Here is a 20,490-nt window from a genome sequence, read left to right as displayed (position 1 = left end):
AAATTATGGAACCTCTGTTTCAACAAATTGTGGGACCTCAGTTGGGTCTTCCCTGGTGGCTCAAATGGTAAAGAATCCACCTATAATGTAGGAGTCCTGGATTCAAGTCCCCAATTGGGAAAATCCCCTGGAGATAAGAATGACAACCTGCTCCAGTATTCTTTCCTGGAGAATTCCATGGACAGAGGAACCTAGCGGGCTACAGTTGATGGGTTCTCAAAGAGTCGGACACGCCTGAGTGACTGTTTCACCATTGCTACATCCTATCAGAATCATCTCTCACTGAACTGCTATGGTCTGTGTTGGAAGACATTAGGAAATTTAGTCCTACCTCAAAGTAAAAACATAATTGATAAAATTTTATGTTCATATGTTGACTCACATGCAATCTTTTTTCTTCTATTGCTAAACTCTTTGATATGACAGGCTTCCTTTTTCAACTTCCAGAAATCTAGTCTCCATCTGAGCCCTCTGCTAAAATCATTCTCTAAAATGTTCTTACTGGCCTCTGTGCCCACAGTGACCATTCTCAACACAATTCTTTTTATTCTCTTAAGTATTTGCCCTTTCCAGTCACTTTTTCATGAAATCCTTCTCACATGTTTTCTGTGAGATTTTTAAAAATTAATTTAATTAAATTAATTTAGGAGTACAGAAATATAGATGATACCACTCTAATGTCAGAAAGAGAAACTAAAGAACCTCTTGATGAGGGTGAAAAAGGAGAGTGAAAAAGCTGGCCTAAAACTCAACATTCAGTAAACTAAGATGATGGCATCTGGTCCCATCACTTCATGGCAAATAGATGGGGGGGAAGTGGAAACAGTGAGAGATTTTATTTTATTGGACTCCAAAATCACTGCAGACAGTAACTGCAGCCACGAAATTAAAAGACATTTACTCTTTAGAAGAAAAGCTATGACAAACCTAGACAACATATTACAAAGCAGAGGTATCACTTTCTGACAAGGCCCATCTAGTCAAAGTTATGATTTTTCCAGTAGGTTGGTAAGATGTGAGAGCAGGACCTTAAAGAAGACTGAGTGCCGAAGAATTCATGCTTTTGAACTGTGGTGCTGGAGAAGATTCATGAGAGACCCTTGGTCAGCAAGGAGCTCAAACTGATCAATCCTGAAAGAAATCAGTCCTGAATATTCATTGAAAGGACTAATGCTGAAGCTGAAGCTCCAATACTTTGGCCACCTGATGCGACTTTGGCCAACTCTTTGAGAAAGACCTTAATGGTTGGAAAAAATTGAGGGCAGAAAAAGAAGGGGGCGACAGAGGATGAGAGGGTTGGATGGCATCACTGACACAATGGACATGAGTTTGAGCAAGCTTCAGGAGATGGTGAAATTCAAGAAAGCCTGGCATGCTGCAGTCCATGGGGTCACAACAAATCTGACACAACTTAGTGACTGAACAACAGCAGAGACCATTGCTTTACAGTGTTGTATTAATTTCTGCTGTACAGCAAAGTGGACGAGTTAGACATATACATATATCCACTCTTTTTTAGATTATTTTCTCATATAGGCCCCTTCAGAGTATTAAGGAACGAGTTCCCTGTGCTATACAGTAGGTCTTTGTTGATTTATCTATTTTATATACAGTAGTGTGTATATGTCAATCTGATTTTCCCAATATATTCCTTCCTTCCTTCCCTCTTGATAATCTTGTTTGTTTTCTACATCTGTGACTCTATTTCTGTTTTGTAAATAAGTTCATTTGTACCATTTTTAAAATAGTCCACCTACAAGTAATGCAGTATGATATTTCTCTTTCTCCATCTGAATTACTTCATTCAGTATGATGATCTGAGACTTCAGTTCCCAAAACGGTGTCCTTTCTGAGTACCCCCTTGAATGTTCCTAGCTCAAGCTGTGCACTCCCCTGTGTCCCCCTCGCTGAGAGAACTGAGGGTTGGGAATCTGCTCTGAAGGTATACAGGCTCAGTATTAGCTCCTGGTGTAGCTCTGCACCAGCTGGATGGCGTTAGGAATGTCAGCATCTCTTGGTGACATTTATTTATTTTAAACATATATAATAAGGACAAAGGTAAGCCTCCATAGTTACATGGATCCTAGGCAGATGGAGATATCCAGGTACTTCCAACTGTAGGCTTTTTTTCTGTCTCCAGGATCCTCATGATCCTGGATGGAGGCATTAAGTCTCTTTGTCAATACTATCAACCTTGATATTTCATTTTAGATTTTTTTTTTTGTAAATGTGTTTAAAGTATCCACCACAGCACCTAACATTGAATAGACACTCAATAAATGTTAGCTGTTATTTTCATTAGCATGATTATTTTTATTTGCCTATTGACTAATTAATGATGGCACCTTGCATATTTTAACCTTTAGTTATTAATACATCATGGTGAAGATATTTATACATATTTATAAGCCAGTAGATTGATTCCCTTTAATGGTATTACTTCCCATACTCCTTTCTACTCTTAGTGCTTCCAGTTTACAAAATAACAAAAAAGATACTACTTTGCCCATTTTTAATTGTTTTGCTTTTTGCTCTGGATTTGTAAGAGTTCCTTATATATTTTACATATTAACTCCTTATCATTTATGTGGTTCAAGAGTATTTTTTTCCCATTTTGTTGGCTGCCACTTCACTCTCTTGCTTCCTTTGTTAAGCAGATTTTTTTTTTTTTTGGTTTATATCATCTACTTGTCATTTTTTTGCTTTTGTTGCTTATACTTTGGAAATAGTGGTTGCCAGCAGCTGGGAGAAGAGGAAATGGAGAGTTTCTGTTCTGTGGGGTAAAGTTTCAGTTATCCAAGATGATTAAGTTCCAGAGATCTGTGTACAACCTTCTTGCTATTGTCAGCTGTGTATTCTGTGCCTCGCATGTCAACTGTTCTTACCACACTTTTAAACATAAGTAAGTAAATGAACAAATACCATTACTGGAAATAAAACTGGTGCTACCATTCTTGTGAATGATATTCAGTCACCCTCAAGAGCAACATATTCTTGATTTTAATGTGTATTTTATGACAAAATGGCAATGACACTACACCTGCAAAATAATTACCACTGAAGCTCTCAAGCTCCAAAAGGCAAAGTGGAAATCTGTACGGCCATAAAATAATCTAGCACAGTGTTTGAATGTCTTTGAAGATTAATAATATTTGTTGAGAAATGAAGTGATGAAGTCAGAAAGTCCAGCTACTCTAGGTCAAAATCTATACCAGGTATTCATTCAACAAATATTTATTGAGCACTTGCTGTGTGTCAAGCTCTGTTTAGGATCTAAGAAGACAAATGAATGTATAGATATCACTATTCTCTGGAAGTTTGCATTCTAGTAAGCAAAGATAGGGAAAAGTGAATTAAAAAGCACACACATAAATGTGTTAGATGTAGTGAATGCTGCAGACAACAGTAGGTCAATAGTAATGTCAAGAGCAGGGCATGTAGGAAAGTATGGGTAATGCACCATTTCCTATATAACAAACCACCTCAGATCTTAGTGGCTTAGTTTCATGTTGTTCATAATTCCATGATTCAGCTCTTTGACTGAGTTCAGCTAGTTGGTTCTTCTGCAGTTTCATCTGGTCTCATTCACGAGGCTACAGTAAACTAACGGCTCTGTTTAGGGGTGGATGACCTAATCTGGGCTCACTCACATACCTGGTGGTTGGTGCTGGTTTGTCACCCTCAGTGAAGCTAGGCTGTGCCACCCCGCAGGAAAGCTGACTTTCAGGATGAGACTGGAAACCATAAGAATTTTTGAGCCCTCAGCTCAAGCAGACCACTTACACTGCATTTTTCTGACCAGATTAAGTCACAGGCTTACCACGATTCACAGCAAGAGGAAGGAAAACCTCCACCTCTTGATGACAAGACCTGTGTAGGAGTTGAGCTACTTTTAGCCTACTACAGAGGAGGAGTTACTATGTTAAGTTGGACAGTCAGTGACATCTCTGGAGGGATGACATAAAGGCAGAGACCTATGTGATGTGAGAGAATCAGCAACATGACTGTCTTTGAGGAATGCATTCTGGGCCCTGAGAATTCACAGCACAAAAATGCCATGGTGAGGAAACAACAAGCTTACGGGCATGTCTTTCACCCCATGTGAGGTGAGAAGAACCATTGAGAGAGTTTTTAACAGAGTGACAAAAGTTCACATATGTGTCAATAGTGTCTCTGGTTGCTGTGTTGAAATTGAACTTGAGAGTAGATAGCAAGGAAGGAACAGGGAGCCCAATAATAAATATTATTACATAATATTAAATAATAATATTATCTCAAGAGAAAATGATAGTGCCTTAAATTAGAAGGGCAGTACTGGAAGCATTTTCTGGAACAATTTGTAAAACTAATCAGACAGAAAACATTCTTGGATTGTATAGTCTTCTCAACCAGAAGGTCAACTTTCCTAGGAAAGAAAATGTTAGACTGTTTTTTTGTATGTGTCTTCCACTTTGGTATTCGAAAAACACTCACTAAATACTTACTGACTAGTTAGTGAAGACTTAGGCCTTACGGCTGGATTGAGCATAATCACTGCAAGATGCCAAATCTTTCGGAATTTATCAATGGATGATGTTTAACGACCATAAGCAAATAGATAAGCCTATTAAGATTCATTGAGTCTTCAGATTGCATTTCTAGGGTATGCTGAAGGACAGCAGATGATTTGGAGCTAAGACATTCTGTCTGGGTCCAAAAGTATTAAAAACCCATCCCTTGAAATATAAATGATTGTTAAATTAACTGAACAAAAAATTGTCATTAAGTCCTTACTAAGTGAAAAGCTATGGCATCCCACTCCAGTACTCTTGCCTGGAAAATCCCATGGACAGAGGAGTCTGGTAGGCTGCAGACCATGGGGTCGTTAGGAGTCGGACACAATTGAGCGACTTCACTTTCACTTTTCACTTTCATGCATTGGAGAAGGAACTGGCAACCCACTCCAGTATTCTTGCCTGAAGAATCCCAGGGATAGGGGAACCTGGTGGGCTGCCATCTATGGGGTCACATAGAGTCAGACACGACTGAAGTGACTTAGCAGCAGCAGCAGCAGCAGCAGCATGCAAAAAGTGGTCTGTCAGTGATTCAAATTCATACAGGATACAGTTCTCAAAAGCACTAATATTTTATTGTGGCATGGAGAGTGTTAATTTTATAAATAAAGTAAGGTGAATTTATCAACTAATATCCTAGTGTTGGACAGAAAGCATGAATAGGCACTGAGAAGTGTTGGGAAGATCTAACTGTAGGGTGTTCCTGGAAATAGTTCATATCTAGGTGAAACATTCTTAAAGAGACGGGAATACCAGACCACCTGACCTGCCTGCTAAGAAATCTGTATGCAGGTCAAGAAGCAACAGTTAGAACTGGACATGGAACAACAGACTGGTTCCAAATAGGAAAAGGAGTACATCAAGGCTGTATATTGTCACCCTGCTTATTTAACTTATATGCAGAGTACATCATGAGAAATGCTGGCCTTGATGAACCACAAACTGGAATCAAGATTGCAGGGAGAAATATCAATAACCTCGGATATGCAGATGACACCATCCTTATGGCAGAAAGTGAAGAGGAGCTAAAAAGCCTCTTGATGAAAGTGAAAGAGGAGAGTGAAAAAAGTTGGCTTAAAACTCAACATTCAGAAAACTAAGATCATGGCATCTAGTCCCATCACTTCATGGCAAATAGATGGGGAAACAGCGGAAACAGTGAGAGATTTTATTTTGAGGGGCTCCAAAATCACTGCAGATGGTGACTGCAGCCATGAAATTAAAAGACGCTTACTCCTTGGAAGAAAAGTTATGACCAACCTAGACAGCATATTCAAAAGCAGAGACATTACTTTGCCAACAAAGGTCTGTCTAGTCAAAAGCTATGGTTTTTCCAGTAGTCATGTATGGATGTGAGAGTTGAATTATAAAGCTGAGCACGGAAGAATTGATGCTTTTGAACTGTGGTGTTGGAGAAGACTCTTGAGAGTCCCTTGGACTGCAAGAAGATCAAACCAGTCAATCCTAAAGAAAATCATTCCTGCATATTCATTGGAAGGATTCATGCTGAAGCTGAAACTCCAATACTTTGGCCACTTGATGCAAATAACTGACTCCTTGGAAAAGACCCTGATGCTGGGAAAGATTGAATGCAGGAGGAGAAGGGGACAACAGGGGATGAAATAGTTGGAGGTCATCACCACCTCAATGGACATGAGTTTGAGTAAGCTCCAGAAGTTGGTGATAGACAGGGAAGTCTGGCATACTGCAGTCCATGGTGTTGCAAAGAGTCAGACATGACTGAGCGATTGAACTGAACTGAGATGAAAAATTGGGATTATGGTGGTATTTAAGGTATGGAGAAGTCGCTACTAATTTCAGGTTCAGTAGTGGATGATAAGTGCTCTTCCTTACTCCTAAATTTCTTGACAGTGAATGAAATATTAATGTTTTATGTTGTTTTTATTCTTTTTACAGTAAAAATGATTTATATATGTATGTGTATACTAGTATATAATACTATATACAGCCATTATGATAATTTATGAAATCTTAAATAATCTGCTACTGAACCTAAATACAGAAGATATCACTTTTAGAAAGAAAAGGAGCTTATTACTTTTACTTATTATCATGTTTTCAGTATTTGGAATTTCAACTTTTATATCATCCAAAACTATAAATGATTTCACTAGATATGAAAGGTGCTTTATGTCATGAAAAAGTGTTTGTTACATGTCATAGTATATTTCACGTAAAAAACAAGATGAACACAACAGTTTGATAAACTGTCTTCATCCACCGATAAATCATTCTTGGTAAAAACCACTACACAAGGGCCATGTTATTTGCAAGTGTAGATAACATGACATGCAGACCTTATACTTCATAGGACTGTTCATTAATTCTGTTTTAAAACAGATTACATCTAAAATTTAATATTGAAAAAAATCTCTAGGAATGAGAAAGACAACCTTGTATCTCACTCTGTGCCTTCAACAAGCTTCCTAGATTCACTGCGCTTCACTTTCCTCATCTGTAAAAGTAAGTGTTTGGGATAGATCAGTGCTTCTCAACCCTGGCTGCACACTAGAATCATCTGGGGAAAAGAAATAATTCCAGGCCCCACCTCAGACTTTAATTTTTAAAGGTCTCCAGATGGCTTTAATATACAATAAATGTTGAAAACCAATGGGCTAGGTGATCACTAAGGTTACTTCTCACAAAACTTCCTAATTTTATGATTCATTGTATTCTGACATAGTAATGGTTGCTAGAGATAACAAATTTCTCAGTATTTCCAATGTCCTGGAAACTAGATTACCCTCTAAGACTGTTTCTACTCAAAACTGAGAACATTTCCTTATCTGTACTCCAAAATTTCTGTATTATGAGAATAATTTATACAAAGAGACATATATTTGAGTGTAGCATATCATTAAAAGTGATAGATTCACCTAGTTCTTAGACATTAATGACCATTATTGGGAAACACGTTCCTTCAGTGCACATATGTTTTAAGGACAGTGTATTCAGAAGCTATGTATTAATTTTTTCAATTCAGTTCAGTTCAGTCGCTCAGCCATGTCCTACTCTTTGCGACCCCATGAATTGAAGCATGCCAATTGAAGTGATATTGTAGCTATTTTGATTTTGAATAAACTGACCATCAAAATCCTGAGATTTTATAATAAACCTCCCAAAGTGTATCACTTATTCATGATAAACACTTGACATATTGATGTACCATGAAGCAGTATAAACAGTTTATAAAAGACTGATTTGAGAGGAATATTTAGCTGTATTGGTATTTCAAAAGATACAAGTTTGTTTTCTTGACATAGTTTTAAAATGTGTCACTGTGAGTTTTTGCTATCAAGTTTTTTACTAACAACTTTTCATTGGAGTGAATGGATAATCTTTTTCTTTAATCTTAAATGCTAAAGAATATAATTGTATGCTATATTACTTAATTCTCCCATGAAATCAAGAACCCAACAATGAATTCAGATCCAGAGGAATATCATATAAACTCTTAGAAAATTGGGAAAGGCCTCAAATAAATAGTATGCTGGGAAGTAATAGATTTGGGGTCTTATATTTTCACAGAATTCTGTGCTTGTGAGTTTGTACTTTCAAGTACTTGGGACAGGAAGACTCTTTTCTTCTTTTATCCAGCCTAATAATAGGAAGAAGGAAAAGAGGTACAGATGATAGCTAATGCCTAACATGGGTGAATGTAGGTGTAGCCAACAAAGAATGTGCTGGTTATATGTGCAGGCCTAGTTATTTTTGAAAACTATTTGAAAAGAAATTAGTGTCCAGAAAAGACCCTATGAAAAGAAAAAAGATGTAATTTTTCAGTATCACCATTTTGTGTTTGTTTCTGACATCCTCAGTCTGTTAGTCTTATTATATCTTTAATGTTCATACATATTTCATTGTATTTGCTTGCCCCATTGATGACAAGGTACACTTAATAACTAAGAATAATTCACAGTTATACCATTAATCATGGCATGCAAATCTCTGAAATTAGAAGAATAATGTGACTGCTGGAATAGTCCACGTGTTTTAAAATCTTGTTCTGTGCAGACTAAGGAAGCTGTTTTGCTTCACATTATCTCTACCACCATAACAATTTGTTTTACAAGGTCTCCCTGAAATCAATCAGATACGTGTGCCATTCTTTCAAAGAATTTTGTACAGTCGGAATAGCTATGAACTGTTTGAAAATATGGTGACACATATGGTTTTTGTAATAATAGTAATGTGTATGCTAGCGATTTTATAATATCAAGAGGTTTTATGGAACAGTATAAAATTTAACATCTGATGGCATCACACTTATTATTACTCAACTCTTGGAAGTGACCAAGTATAGAAGTTACTAGTTACCCCTCACCTATCAAAATTTTCACTCCTACCCATCTGATCATATTCTGATGTTCTGCCATCAGATGCATTATTTTGTGTTTTATGACTGTGTTAAACTGAAGAGAACACATCAAACTGTGCTCAGTCATTTTTATTATCTTAGTTTAATCAGCTAACATCAGCAAAGGGATAATAATTCCAAAGAAAACTAAGGACAGAGGTTATGTAACCTTAAGAGGGGATCCATCAAAAGGGGCCCAGTGAGATTAGAAACATTTCATGCTTGGGAGTATGAAAGATTAAAAAATGGAAACCAGTGTCACTTACTTCCCAGTTTTGCCTGGGGCTGGATCAGGTCAGCACTACATCATTAAGCAGAGCAAAGTAAATTGACCTACTTTTCTAAAGATGTCATATAAAATTTACATGATCTTCAGAGTATAGCAACATTATATTGAACATAGACTATATTTGACAGTCAAAGGCTAGTGATACCTAACATTTTCTTGAGTAAACAAGCTTTCGCTACCTAAATATAAACATGCCGTTTTGTCTCATATGAGGTCTTATTTGCAGTAAAGTGTTCTTTCCTGGTTAAGACTTTGTTTTGGTTTATTGGTCATAGCTACATAATGTGAAAAGCGTAAGTATTGGACTCCATTTTGAGAGTAGAAATACTGCTTTCCAGGATGAAAAAGCTGCTATCCAGGATGAATAATGCAATGTTATGCTTTAAAAATTGTCAGATTCTCTTAAATGTATTGTTCTTCTTTAAACTTTAATCTACTGAGATAAACATTTTTATTTGGCCTTAACTGTCACAAGAAGATAAGATATAAGAGACAGACAGTCAATTATATATATATATGGTTCTATGACATCATGAGAAAGAAAAGAGACCTACCAAATTTTTAACTGACTCATATTAGCTGGCTAATACTTAGAAGTACTCAGGTAAACTTAGTTATAATTTTTATGTGCCTCTTCCCAAATATAGTCTATTCTTTCTTTTTTAAAAAAAGTTGTAACTAACAGTATTTTGAGTAATGAATATTAATGATATCAAATCAATATTAAAATAAAATTAATGAATGTTAAACAGATGTTGCATCTAAATACCAAAATAGGGAGAGTGTGAATTATATTTTACAACTCAACCTGGAGGTCCAGCTATCACAGTGAAACCTCTGTCATTGAAATAGCTTCAAAATAGACTGCATTCATATTTAGCCCAATAGCTTTAGGCATTCAGAGATATGGAGTAGGTGAAATAAAAAGTACCTTATCAAAATTAACATCAAGCCATGTGTTCTGCTTCTGGAATTTTAGAGTCATTTTTAACATAGATCGTAACTTGGTTTGAAATTTAAGCACACGCATACACACAGGTTTGCTAGTCGGAGAGTTTTCATGCCTGAGGGAGGGGAGGTGACAATTGGTGCATTCAGTATATAACACGTGTAATGATAATCAAGTTGATTGGTTGAACTCCATAGCTTTTTTTTTTCTTTTTTCCTTCCTCTTCTTGTGGAGTAATTCAGTCGGGGGTGGAAGGATTCTCCCCCATCTTTAACCCCCTCAAGAAGACGTAGGTTGATACCATTTTTATTGTTCTTCTGGGGTGGGAAATAAACCATATGCTTTAGAATTTTAGGGAACACTGAAGCAGGCCCTCTTTCCCCTTTCCTACCAGACTTTGAGGTGGAGTTATTCTGCTAAATGTTGTAGCAGACTCCAGGTTAGCTTAATGCTTAATGCCCCACCCCGGGAAGAGAGATGGGTGGGGATTGGGGGAGCAATGTCAAGGGCTTCAGAAGAGCTTGGGCTGAGTGAAGTGTGGAGTGGGAAGCTTCTGTCTGAGACCCACCCCTCCCCTGGATACCAGGCAAAGGCAATGAGAGTCGGAACCAGCTGATGCCGCTGCTGCTGCTGGTGCTGCTTCCCATTTCCAGGGTGAAATTTTCACAGCAGCTAATTCTAAGGGGAGGAAAAAAAAAATCCCTAACCAACAGCGGAGAAGATTCTATCACCCAACACGAGCTATCTAACCTTTTAGGCAGGCTTTTCAGAGAAATCCTCGTTTTAAAAGCCAACATTCACGATCCAAAAATACGGGACGGGAATCAGAGCTGGTATGAAATGTGAAAAGGCTCTTTACACTCTGAGTGTTTGAAACGATCCGATGAGCATAGGAAGTGGCTGCCAACGCTCTGGCGGCTGCTCGTGCCGCCGCCGCTGCCGCCGTTCCTCGCAGAGGGCTGGACAGAGTCAGTCCCGGTTTCAGCACCTCCGGCGCTGGACAGCTCTCTGCACGCTGCACCGCCGCCCGCCTGCTTCCTCCAAACACTCTCGCTTTGCCTTACTGGAGATGCATCTAAATTACGTCCTATTCAACAACAAGTAGATTTTTTTTTTCCCTTTTTCCTGTACGGGAATTACAGTAGACGATTCTCTCAATTAAACTGCATTTTCTTCTTTACGGAATTGGCCGTCAGGCATATTTATCCCGATCTTCCCCCTACACTTTGCAGGAACGATTCTTTGGGAACGTGGTCCACCCAGGGATGTAAAACTGTGCTTACCGATGCATCCCATACGAAATGCTTATGTGATCGTCTCTCTACCTTCGCCATTTTGGCTCAGCAACCTAGAGAAATAGTAAGTAACAAAGGGAAAACACGGCTTTAATGCAAAGGCAGGGACGTTGTGGAGAGTGTTTCTCCAGGGAACTGCATTTTAAATCGGGAAATGGAAAATGTTGCAGGGTGGCAAAATTGGGTTCGTCTCCTCCTTAGCTACAGTGGCTTGGTGAAATGAATTCTAGTTAGTGTGCTATAACTAAATTCTACTCAATTTTATGTCTTCTAACTTGAAATTTCTGCAGTATAGTTTTAAGAATGTAGTCCAATCATATTGCTAATATGCTGCAAACTTTCAAATAAAAATAATTGTCAGCTTAACCTTTATTTTAGAACTCGAAATCTGTTCTGGGGGATTTGTAAGGATACTGTTAGTAGTAGAATGAAGACCCCAGACACTATAGCCAAACACATTGCATATCTGCATTGGATATTTTCAGTACAGGTTTTCTGGGATGTTCTTGGGTATTTATTTTTAAAACATTAAATGAAGTTTTTGTGAAAGTATGGACTATCAGAAACTGTAAAATCATTCCTTAGAAGTATATAGGTTTGCAGAACTAGTTTCTGAAACAGGCAACTGTATAAACTGTCTGAAAGAAAAACAATATCCTCATCAAAGGTATTTTGAAAAATTATTTCAGAAATTGAAATGGTAAGAAATAATTATTAAGATAATGTGACTTTCTGTCTAAATCTGGCCTAAATATGCATCACTCTTACTTATTTTGATAACCAAAAATATCTATAAAATTCATTGTGCATATCTAAGATTTGGAACACACTTGATCTTAAAGTATATTTCTTTAAACTTCCAATACTAAAAATATGAAAAAACAGTAGATTTTACTAGTTAGTACCATGTTAGTGTCTGAAGAAAGAAATCTCTCAAATCAGTGACTACTTGTGATCTTTATACATTTTAAAAATATATATAAGGTTTTACTTTTCAAGGTCATATATTTAGAGAATGATATTGACTATGAAAATTAAGTGTATATTTTGTTCACAGAAAAAAGAATCACAAAATATATTCTAGCTCTTATATCTGAAATTTGATTTTCCTCTATATTCTAGGAGGCCAAGCTACTGAAATTAAATGAGAGGTTACTTGACTTAAAGCAAAGTTGTCAAAAGTCAGAAAGTTTGAACATTTTTCAATATCTAGTTACCAGATTTGTATAACATAAATGCATTGTAAATAGGAGGATCAAGGTACATTTCGCTAAAAACGCATATTGTGAAATAACTGAACTGTTGTTAGTTGAAGAAAAATGAGTACTGCTTCAAATATCAGCTAGAGAAAATTTAACACATTAATGCTGACCAAGTTGTAACTTCAGTGATTTATTTTAGAAAGCAATAAGTGGGTATGTGCCACAATCAAGCACTGAAAACTCTTAAGGCCTTCATTACTTCACAGTGGGAGAGAGGGAGTAGCTAGAATTAGTCATTTTAGGGGTTGAGAATATGTGAACAGAGTGGTTACTGGGTAATTATCTGGTTACTATAACAACTATATTGGCTATTTTTGAGTGTTATGATAGTTTGGTTGAGTTTAGAAGTTATTTTAATTAATTTTAAAAATCCTCTTTCTCTCTCTCTTTTTTGTGTGCTTCTTTTGTTTAATTTGCAGATCATGGAATCCTCTAGTACACCTTCAGTTACCCTGATCGTAGGCAGTGGCCTTTCTTGCTTGGCCTTGGTCACCCTAGCAGTTGTCTATGCAGCGTTATGGAGGTATGTAATCAGTTAACACACTTCAAATGGAGTGCTGTTATTCAGAGTTAAATCAGAGAATATGATAACTATTACATGTCTCATGTTTTCTTGATTTACTGGAAAAAGTACCTTTAAAACAGCTATAATTGCTTTGATTGAACTATAATAAATGAACTCAAAAGTGCTAAGTAGGTGTTTACTTAATTTTCTTCTCTATATTTTCCTATGATAAGAAAAGAAGCGAAGCATACACACACACTCAATTCAAATGATGGTAGTCTTCAACAAGTTGCTTATCCCCAAGTATTCTTCATACCCCAAATTCAGTCTATGTGTGGTTCCTATTTATCCCAACTGCTACTGAGTTTGAGAGTTTAATTGATACAGTCAAATTAATTTCTCTGTTATAGAAATATGGTCTACAAATTCTTGTTTTAAACACATAGAGTCAATGTGTCCCAGACAATGAGTAAAATCTTCTATAGTATTAATATATTAACATAATAAATACCATAAAGCTTTAGAAAAGGTTTCTTGGTTGAATGTTTCCGATAAGTCAGATTTTGACAAACTGATTTAAAAAAGTCAGAAAAAATACATGGACAAGAGGAAGTGATTGAAAAATACTGTTCTATCATATGTGAAATTGCATCTGCTTGATATTATGTAAAAATATAATATTTTCCTAAGATTTGTTCTTATTCTATTAATGAGAACATTAGACTTGTAAGGCTTATTATGTCTACTAACATATGGTTAGCTAGTATGTAACAAAACTTCCCAATAAATTTTTAAATGTTAAACATTTTTATATCCATTTTTATTATTTAAAACTATTCTAAAAACTTGCTATATTAATAAATGCATAATTGCATATTATTATTTGAATATCTGAAATATTAAAATTGTAAAGATTTCCAGCCATAGTACTTTACTTATCTTTTACTTAATATAAAAAAATTCTGTCCAAAAATTAATTATAATTTATTAAAGAAAGGTCATTTGATTGACATCTATTTTTGGAAAAAAAATGTTTTCTGTTACATTTTTTACTCTTTTGAAGACAAAAGTTAATTGTCCAGGATATTATATTATCAAAGGTATTAAAATTTTTACACTTCATACAAAACTAAAGTATGTATCCATTCTTGGTCTGTTGGTGCAGATATGTAACAGAAGTTCTGCCTTCCCATGAAGGGTAGTGAAATGCTAAGAAAGACAATATAATAATCTATGATCAGTCTCATGAAATGAAAGAGATGCTTGGTCTAGGCATCACATAGTAGACAGTAGAATCCTGGGTTCAGGGCTCAGTCAATCAGGCATTGTCCTGATAATACAAGAGCAAGACAGGCAAAGACTGGAAAGAAGCCTTTTTCTCCCACAGTTGCCTAAAATGTTCTTCTAAGGAAATGAGGCAGTGTTTACAGGCCAGGATACTAGGTAATAGTATCACAGTTCATCAGTAGCATCATAATTCATACTCACTGAGATATTCAGGACTAAGTTTCATTTCTCATTGCATAGAGTTAAACCACCAGTTCCAACTTTTCTTCACACCTCAACACATATGGCTAATGCTAGCACAAACACTGCTGGTATAAATGATATAAAAAGTTTATCCAAGAAGTATGGGATTAATTAGTCCCTAGTAAAGTTTTCTGTAGTACAGAAAATCCAGGAAAATCACCTATTATAAGAGTTTTCCAGGAATTACCAACTGAAATTATCTACCTAATTTTGACATGACACTTAGAAGTATAAAAGACAGTACCCAGAAACAACATAAATTTGAATTCCTAACAGTGGCCATTGTCTACAGGTAGAAGAATTGAAGTAATATTGATAATTTGATAGAAGTTTCAAGATTCAAAAACTATTGATATTAAGTGGCTCTTATAGCATGAATGCTCAGGATCCAACTGCCTTTTTTTTAATTAAGAGATTTATAATTTTTGCTTTCCTAATGATATATAAAATGTGTGAACATCAGAATTATTTTACGTATAATTACTACTTTGAAATTTGTTGGTATCTCATATAGCTTATTATAAATGTTCATCAAAAAATGAATCCACTCTGACATTCTTCTACCTACAAATATATTCTGTGGAGTTATGTTATTACATCAAAGAGCAACTGAGCATGTCCTTTCAGCCCATATATTGAAATGATGCATTCACAAATTTTGTTTAAAACATAAAACATTTTCATAAAAAGTTTTCAAAGTTGAGATAACTAATACAATTTTAAGGCAACAATACTACAATGGAAATGAAAATGGAAAAACTCTCCAGGTTGGTCAGTCTAGGTCCTTATTATCCTGATTCTTCTATTTACTGACTAAATAATATCAATGAAAACTTTTAAATAATATCTGTGTACTTGTGGTGTCATGGAAGCCTTTAATATCACATAAAGCATCAGTTTTGTGTAGTCCTTAAACTTTTTGTGATTCTTATCCCACCCACAAAATAAGAAGCAACTTAACATTTGATGATGTTTTCAGTATCCCAGTGTGTGGTTTATTATATTTTTAGATATTGATGGTGCAAGGACAAGATTAACCTACTCTTGAGCCCATTTTTCCTTTTTAATTGAGAGTCACCTTAGGCTCCTGTGTTCTGTGAAGAAAGGAAGTTTCTCTTATATTTAAAATTGCTTTTTATATTTTATTGTTACTCTTGTTTCTGTTCTGCACTCTTTTCTGAACTATGTGGGAATGTAGGGCCTCTGCCTTCATATTCCTCACAACAGAGAGAAAGAACTTTGATAGATTTACTTTCTAAAGTGTCTCCCGCTCTCTCGCACCCCCATGTAACCCTGCCCAGGGAAGCCCATGACTGCTGTGGACAGTGATTTCATGTTCTAATACAAATCAAACAGTCTCAATACACAGCAAGGACAAATACATCTTAGTTTTTGTGTTTTTTTTTTTTAACTGTCACTCAGTGATTTGCCAGTGGGTACAGGAAAGCAAAATAACTTCTACCCTGTTAGGGTAAACAGCTGGTAGAACATTTGATTCTGAGCAGTTTTCTCCATGAATAACATTCTTGATGCACTTAAAAATTATGTGACAGACCGTATATAAACTCTTCTTCATAAGGGTAAAATATGGCAGACGCCAAGTAATTTTCTAGCCTGATGATGAATAATTTGTGGACTGGGTTAGTTTTTAGCAATAAAGATTCCTTTTCTGTTTTCTTGGTTTGGAACAATTACTCAGGAAAAGAAAAATAGAGTTTAAGAAAAAAAGAGTAACAACCTAAGTACTTAAAAAAACTTGAGATAATGACGTAGTGGATGAAAATGTGCTTTCATGAAAGTAATGGCATCTTTCTAGTAAATGGTGCGAGGATGGGGGGATATTTCAGAATTTGTGTGGATTTGTTTTCTTTTTGGTTCTAGAGTTTTACCCATTGATGAGTTTGGTGATAATTAGCATATTATATATACATATGTAGTAAAAGTTCTTATACTAATTTACGTAGTTCAAAGAAATTTTTTATTTCTAGTAAAATAAAATGTATGGTGATTACAGAGGTACAACTTAGCCTCTGTCAGAAATGCCATGTTGTCTACACTAAGGTCTAAAGAAAAGAAAATTTAAAGGTCTTTTGGATATCACATGTCACTATAAAATTAAGTCTCAAAGAATAATCTTTCTTTTTTAAAATTTATTTATTTATATTAATTGGAGCCTAATCATTTTACAATATTGTGGTGGTTTTTGCCATAATCTTTCTTAAAAATGACTGTTTTTTATGTGTTTTCTCATGTAAAGCCTGCAGCTTAGTTTATCTTTTTCTGGATGAGTTTCGCCAATTTGTGTAATAGAGAATTTTTCATCTTTCCTTTGAACTTTAAAGTTGGGCACTCTTTCTCTCTCTGGTTAGGTACATCCGCTCTGAGAGGTCCATAATTCTAATTAACTTCTGCCTGTCTATCATCTCATCCAACATCCTCATCCTGGTTGGACAGACTCAGACACATAATAAGGTATGGTTGGTGATGATTTTGATTCTCTTTCTGTGCTTATGTTGTGACCTAAAGTTGCTTATTGATAATCTAAATGTTTTTTTCTTAATAAAATGGGGAATTTCTGATAAAATTGTTTTTAAAAGTAAAAATATCTTGTTCTGAATAAAAGTTTTATGTATTCCAGTGTAGAAATACGTGCCTTTGACTTAATTTCTTGGGGATTGAGAGGCTGTTTATAATAGTAGAAATATGTGTTTATTAAACATTATATCAAAGCTCTGTGAGTTCAAAACTTTGAAACATCAAAAGCACGAATTTTTAATTCATTATCCTAATTGTAATAAGATTTCCTGTGTTTTGGCCTAATTTATTAACATTTTGATTCCTAAATTCAACTGTAAATTGCTAACAAGTGTAACATAGCTCTTGAAAATCCACCAAAAAGCTTTTTTAGACAATAATCGAAGAGAACATTAGGTGAAAGTGACTCTACATGTTATGCCCTTCAAAAAAATTTAACTTAACCAAAAAGTAGTTTTATACTTAAACAGTATTGTAGTTCTTTAACTGAATAATCACTTTCAGCAGAATGTAAAAATGTATGGCTTGAGTTAAATAACCATGTGTTTTGAGAAATGATTATCAGTCTTTTTACTAAATGACTTTGAAACACATTCCAAGAAACTACTAATAGAAATCTTAAATTAAATGACCCTAATCTCAAAGAAATCATGTTGAAAAATGCTTTGATAATATTTGTCAGTTTGGGCCTGTTCTTAATTTTTTTCAAATACTAAGGTCAATAATTGAAATTTTTTCCCTATACCCTGTCATTCTTGGAACATCCAATATACTTTTCAGTTGGTTCTTTTAATATATTAGGTATTTGTAGGACAGACATCAACATCAGAAAATTATGGATAGTTTTATTATTTTACTAAACTTGCACTCCTCAGAATCTGATTCCCACCCAAAGGAACTGATTTCAGGTCTTGAGAGTCCTGGAAAACTACTTAGATGATTCTGATGAAGATTTGTTTTGACCTGTATTGTTTGGGCTGCAGGAAGACTGGGAGACAGTGAAGGGTCAGACAGAAACAAAACAGAACAGAAGTAAGCATTCAGCAAGGGGCCCTGCAGAAGTAAAAGGTGCATCCACCTTTCATGTATCTGAGTGCCTAGGGTTTGTTTCCCAACCGCTCCCCCCCCCATTTCTTTCCTTTGATGAGATAAGAAAATGCAGTCTATTAAAGTATATTTCAGGTCTCTCTTCTGACTGTTTAACATAAGTTTGCAAAGAAATGCATGGGAAAAGGAAAGTCAGACAGAAAGGCCAGAGTGAGGGAGGTGCAGTTGAAACTGAGAGGAGAAAGAAGTGTGAGAAGCAGCCAGCCAAGGGGCCGCTGGGCGGCACAGGGCAGTGGGGTGGGCTCAAACTAGCTGGGGAGGAAAGGAGAGAGGGGCAGTGACGGGGGAGGGTACGGGTGTAGCGTGGGAGACACCCACCCCCCAGGGGCCTGGAAGTGAAGTGGGGTGAAAGTCCTCAGTCATGCCCGACTCTTTGCGACCCCATGGACTAGTCCATGGAATTCTCCAGGCCAGAATGCTGGAGTGGGTAGCCTTTCCCTTCTCCAGGGGATCTTCCCAACCCAGGGATTGAACCCAGGTCTCCCGCTTTGCGGGGGGCTTCTTTACCAGCTGAGCCTCTAGGGAAGCCCAAGAATGCTGAGCAGGCAATCATCACCCACCTCACCCCTGTTCTTACTGTTCCCTGAGCAGGATCTTAGAAGAACTCCTATACTTGTTCTCACCTGGTCATAATTCTTTTATCTCTTCATCCTTGAACCTCCCCGCAAAAAGAGAGTTTCCCTCTGAAGCAGAAGTCACCTACTGGATCTGGGCACCAGAAAAAGTTGAGCTAGAGTTAGCTTTAGCTGGTGGTTGATGTTGGGATTTTTCCCACCAAAGCCTCCCTTTCTGTCATGTTTTACCCTCCAAACACTCTTATTTCCCAACATCATGGTCTTCCGTAGGAAATATGCTATAAAAACTGTTTTATACTATGTGCCAAAGTTTTTACAAGTTCTGAGCCAAATGGTTTGACTAGTAGAATTTCCCACGAGGTTTTCTACATGTTGTAATGGTTATTGTCTATTTCTTTTGGATCATTGCTGTACAATACAAATACAGTGTTGGCCACACATGCCTGCTACATATCTGATAGTGATATGTTAGTGGCCACTTTAAAATAAGTAAAAATAAATAAGCTAAATCAATTTCAATAATGTATTTAACTCAGTATATCCAAAAGATGACCATTTTAACATAAGTAACACTTTCAGATGTTAATACAATATTTTAAAACATTTTTAAATAAAGTCTTCAGAATCTGGTTTGTATTTTATGCTTATAGTACATACCAGTTTGAACCAGGTGAATTTCAAGTGCTCAGTGGCTACATGTAGCAAGTGAGTGCTATGTTGAATAGGTCTAAATCATAGTAATACTTAGAAACTAGAGTAGTCTTGAGAAATTACTTTCTACTTGCCCACTTGGGCTTTTCCAGTTTCTCAATGTCCTGTTTTTGGTTTTTTCTTTTTTTAGTTAGAATGTCTTTTGGATATCTGTGATTATTATGACATCAAAGGCAAGATAAGACAAGTCTAATTTTACTTTTCATTTCTGATTATGCAGCATGACTGACATTGGGCTTGGTTTAAAAAAAAAAAGTCAGCATAGTTTTGTTTTTGCAGAATAGATTCTATGTGGTTTTGGGATCCTGGTGGTTCTGTTCCAGACAGACTGTGCTGATTTCTGCTCCTACAGTTGTTTATGCTTGTGGGGAGGAGCGGGTGGTAAGTGGTGGTGATGATGAAGAAAATGAAAAATTTTTGTTTTTTTTTTTTCTCGTGTTATGTTAATTTTGCTTTATTAAGTCTGAATAAATGATCTTCTTAGCTTAGGACAATCCCCTATGGAGTGACTTTGAAGTAAAAATGTAACTCACTAGGATTTTATTTGTAATCACTCTCAACAATATCAGGTTTCCAGGGGAAAATAATTGTATATTTGATTATGATACACGTGCTGAATTCAATTTAATCGACCTTACTTTATTATTTTTTTTGAATTTTATTATGAAAACTTTATTTGTTTTTTTAACTTAATCTAGCTAGGTCAAGTGTGATTGCCTTGTAAATTTTTAAAAAAGTAAACACCTTACTTTATTTTTTATGTGAAATAGCAGTTTGTGAAAAGCTGTACCTGCTTCACTG

General features: G+C 35.9%; 1 protein-coding gene across 1 annotated transcript in view; it reads left to right on the top strand.

Annotated features, from left to right (window-relative positions):
* Nucleotides 1-20,490, top strand: part of ADGRB3 (adhesion G protein-coupled receptor B3) — an 878,910-nt gene that overhangs the window by 694,534 nt on the left and 163,886 nt on the right. The window contains exons 16-18 of the mRNA XM_068984093.1: nt 11,402-11,528; nt 13,146-13,249; nt 17,131-17,233. Of these exons, the coding sequence (XP_068840194.1) occupies nt 11,402-11,528; nt 13,146-13,249; nt 17,131-17,233 (334 nt within the window). The remainder of the gene's footprint in view (nt 1-11,401; nt 11,529-13,145; nt 13,250-17,130; nt 17,234-20,490) is intronic.

This window comes from Capricornis sumatraensis, chromosome 11 (assembly GCF_032405125.1).
Source record: "Capricornis sumatraensis isolate serow.1 chromosome 11, serow.2, whole genome shotgun sequence".
Lineage (NCBI taxonomy): Eukaryota > Metazoa > Chordata > Mammalia > Artiodactyla > Bovidae > Capricornis > Capricornis sumatraensis.
The sequence above is the reverse complement of the archived record's forward strand: the minus strand, read 5'-3'. Positions and strand labels throughout refer to the sequence as shown.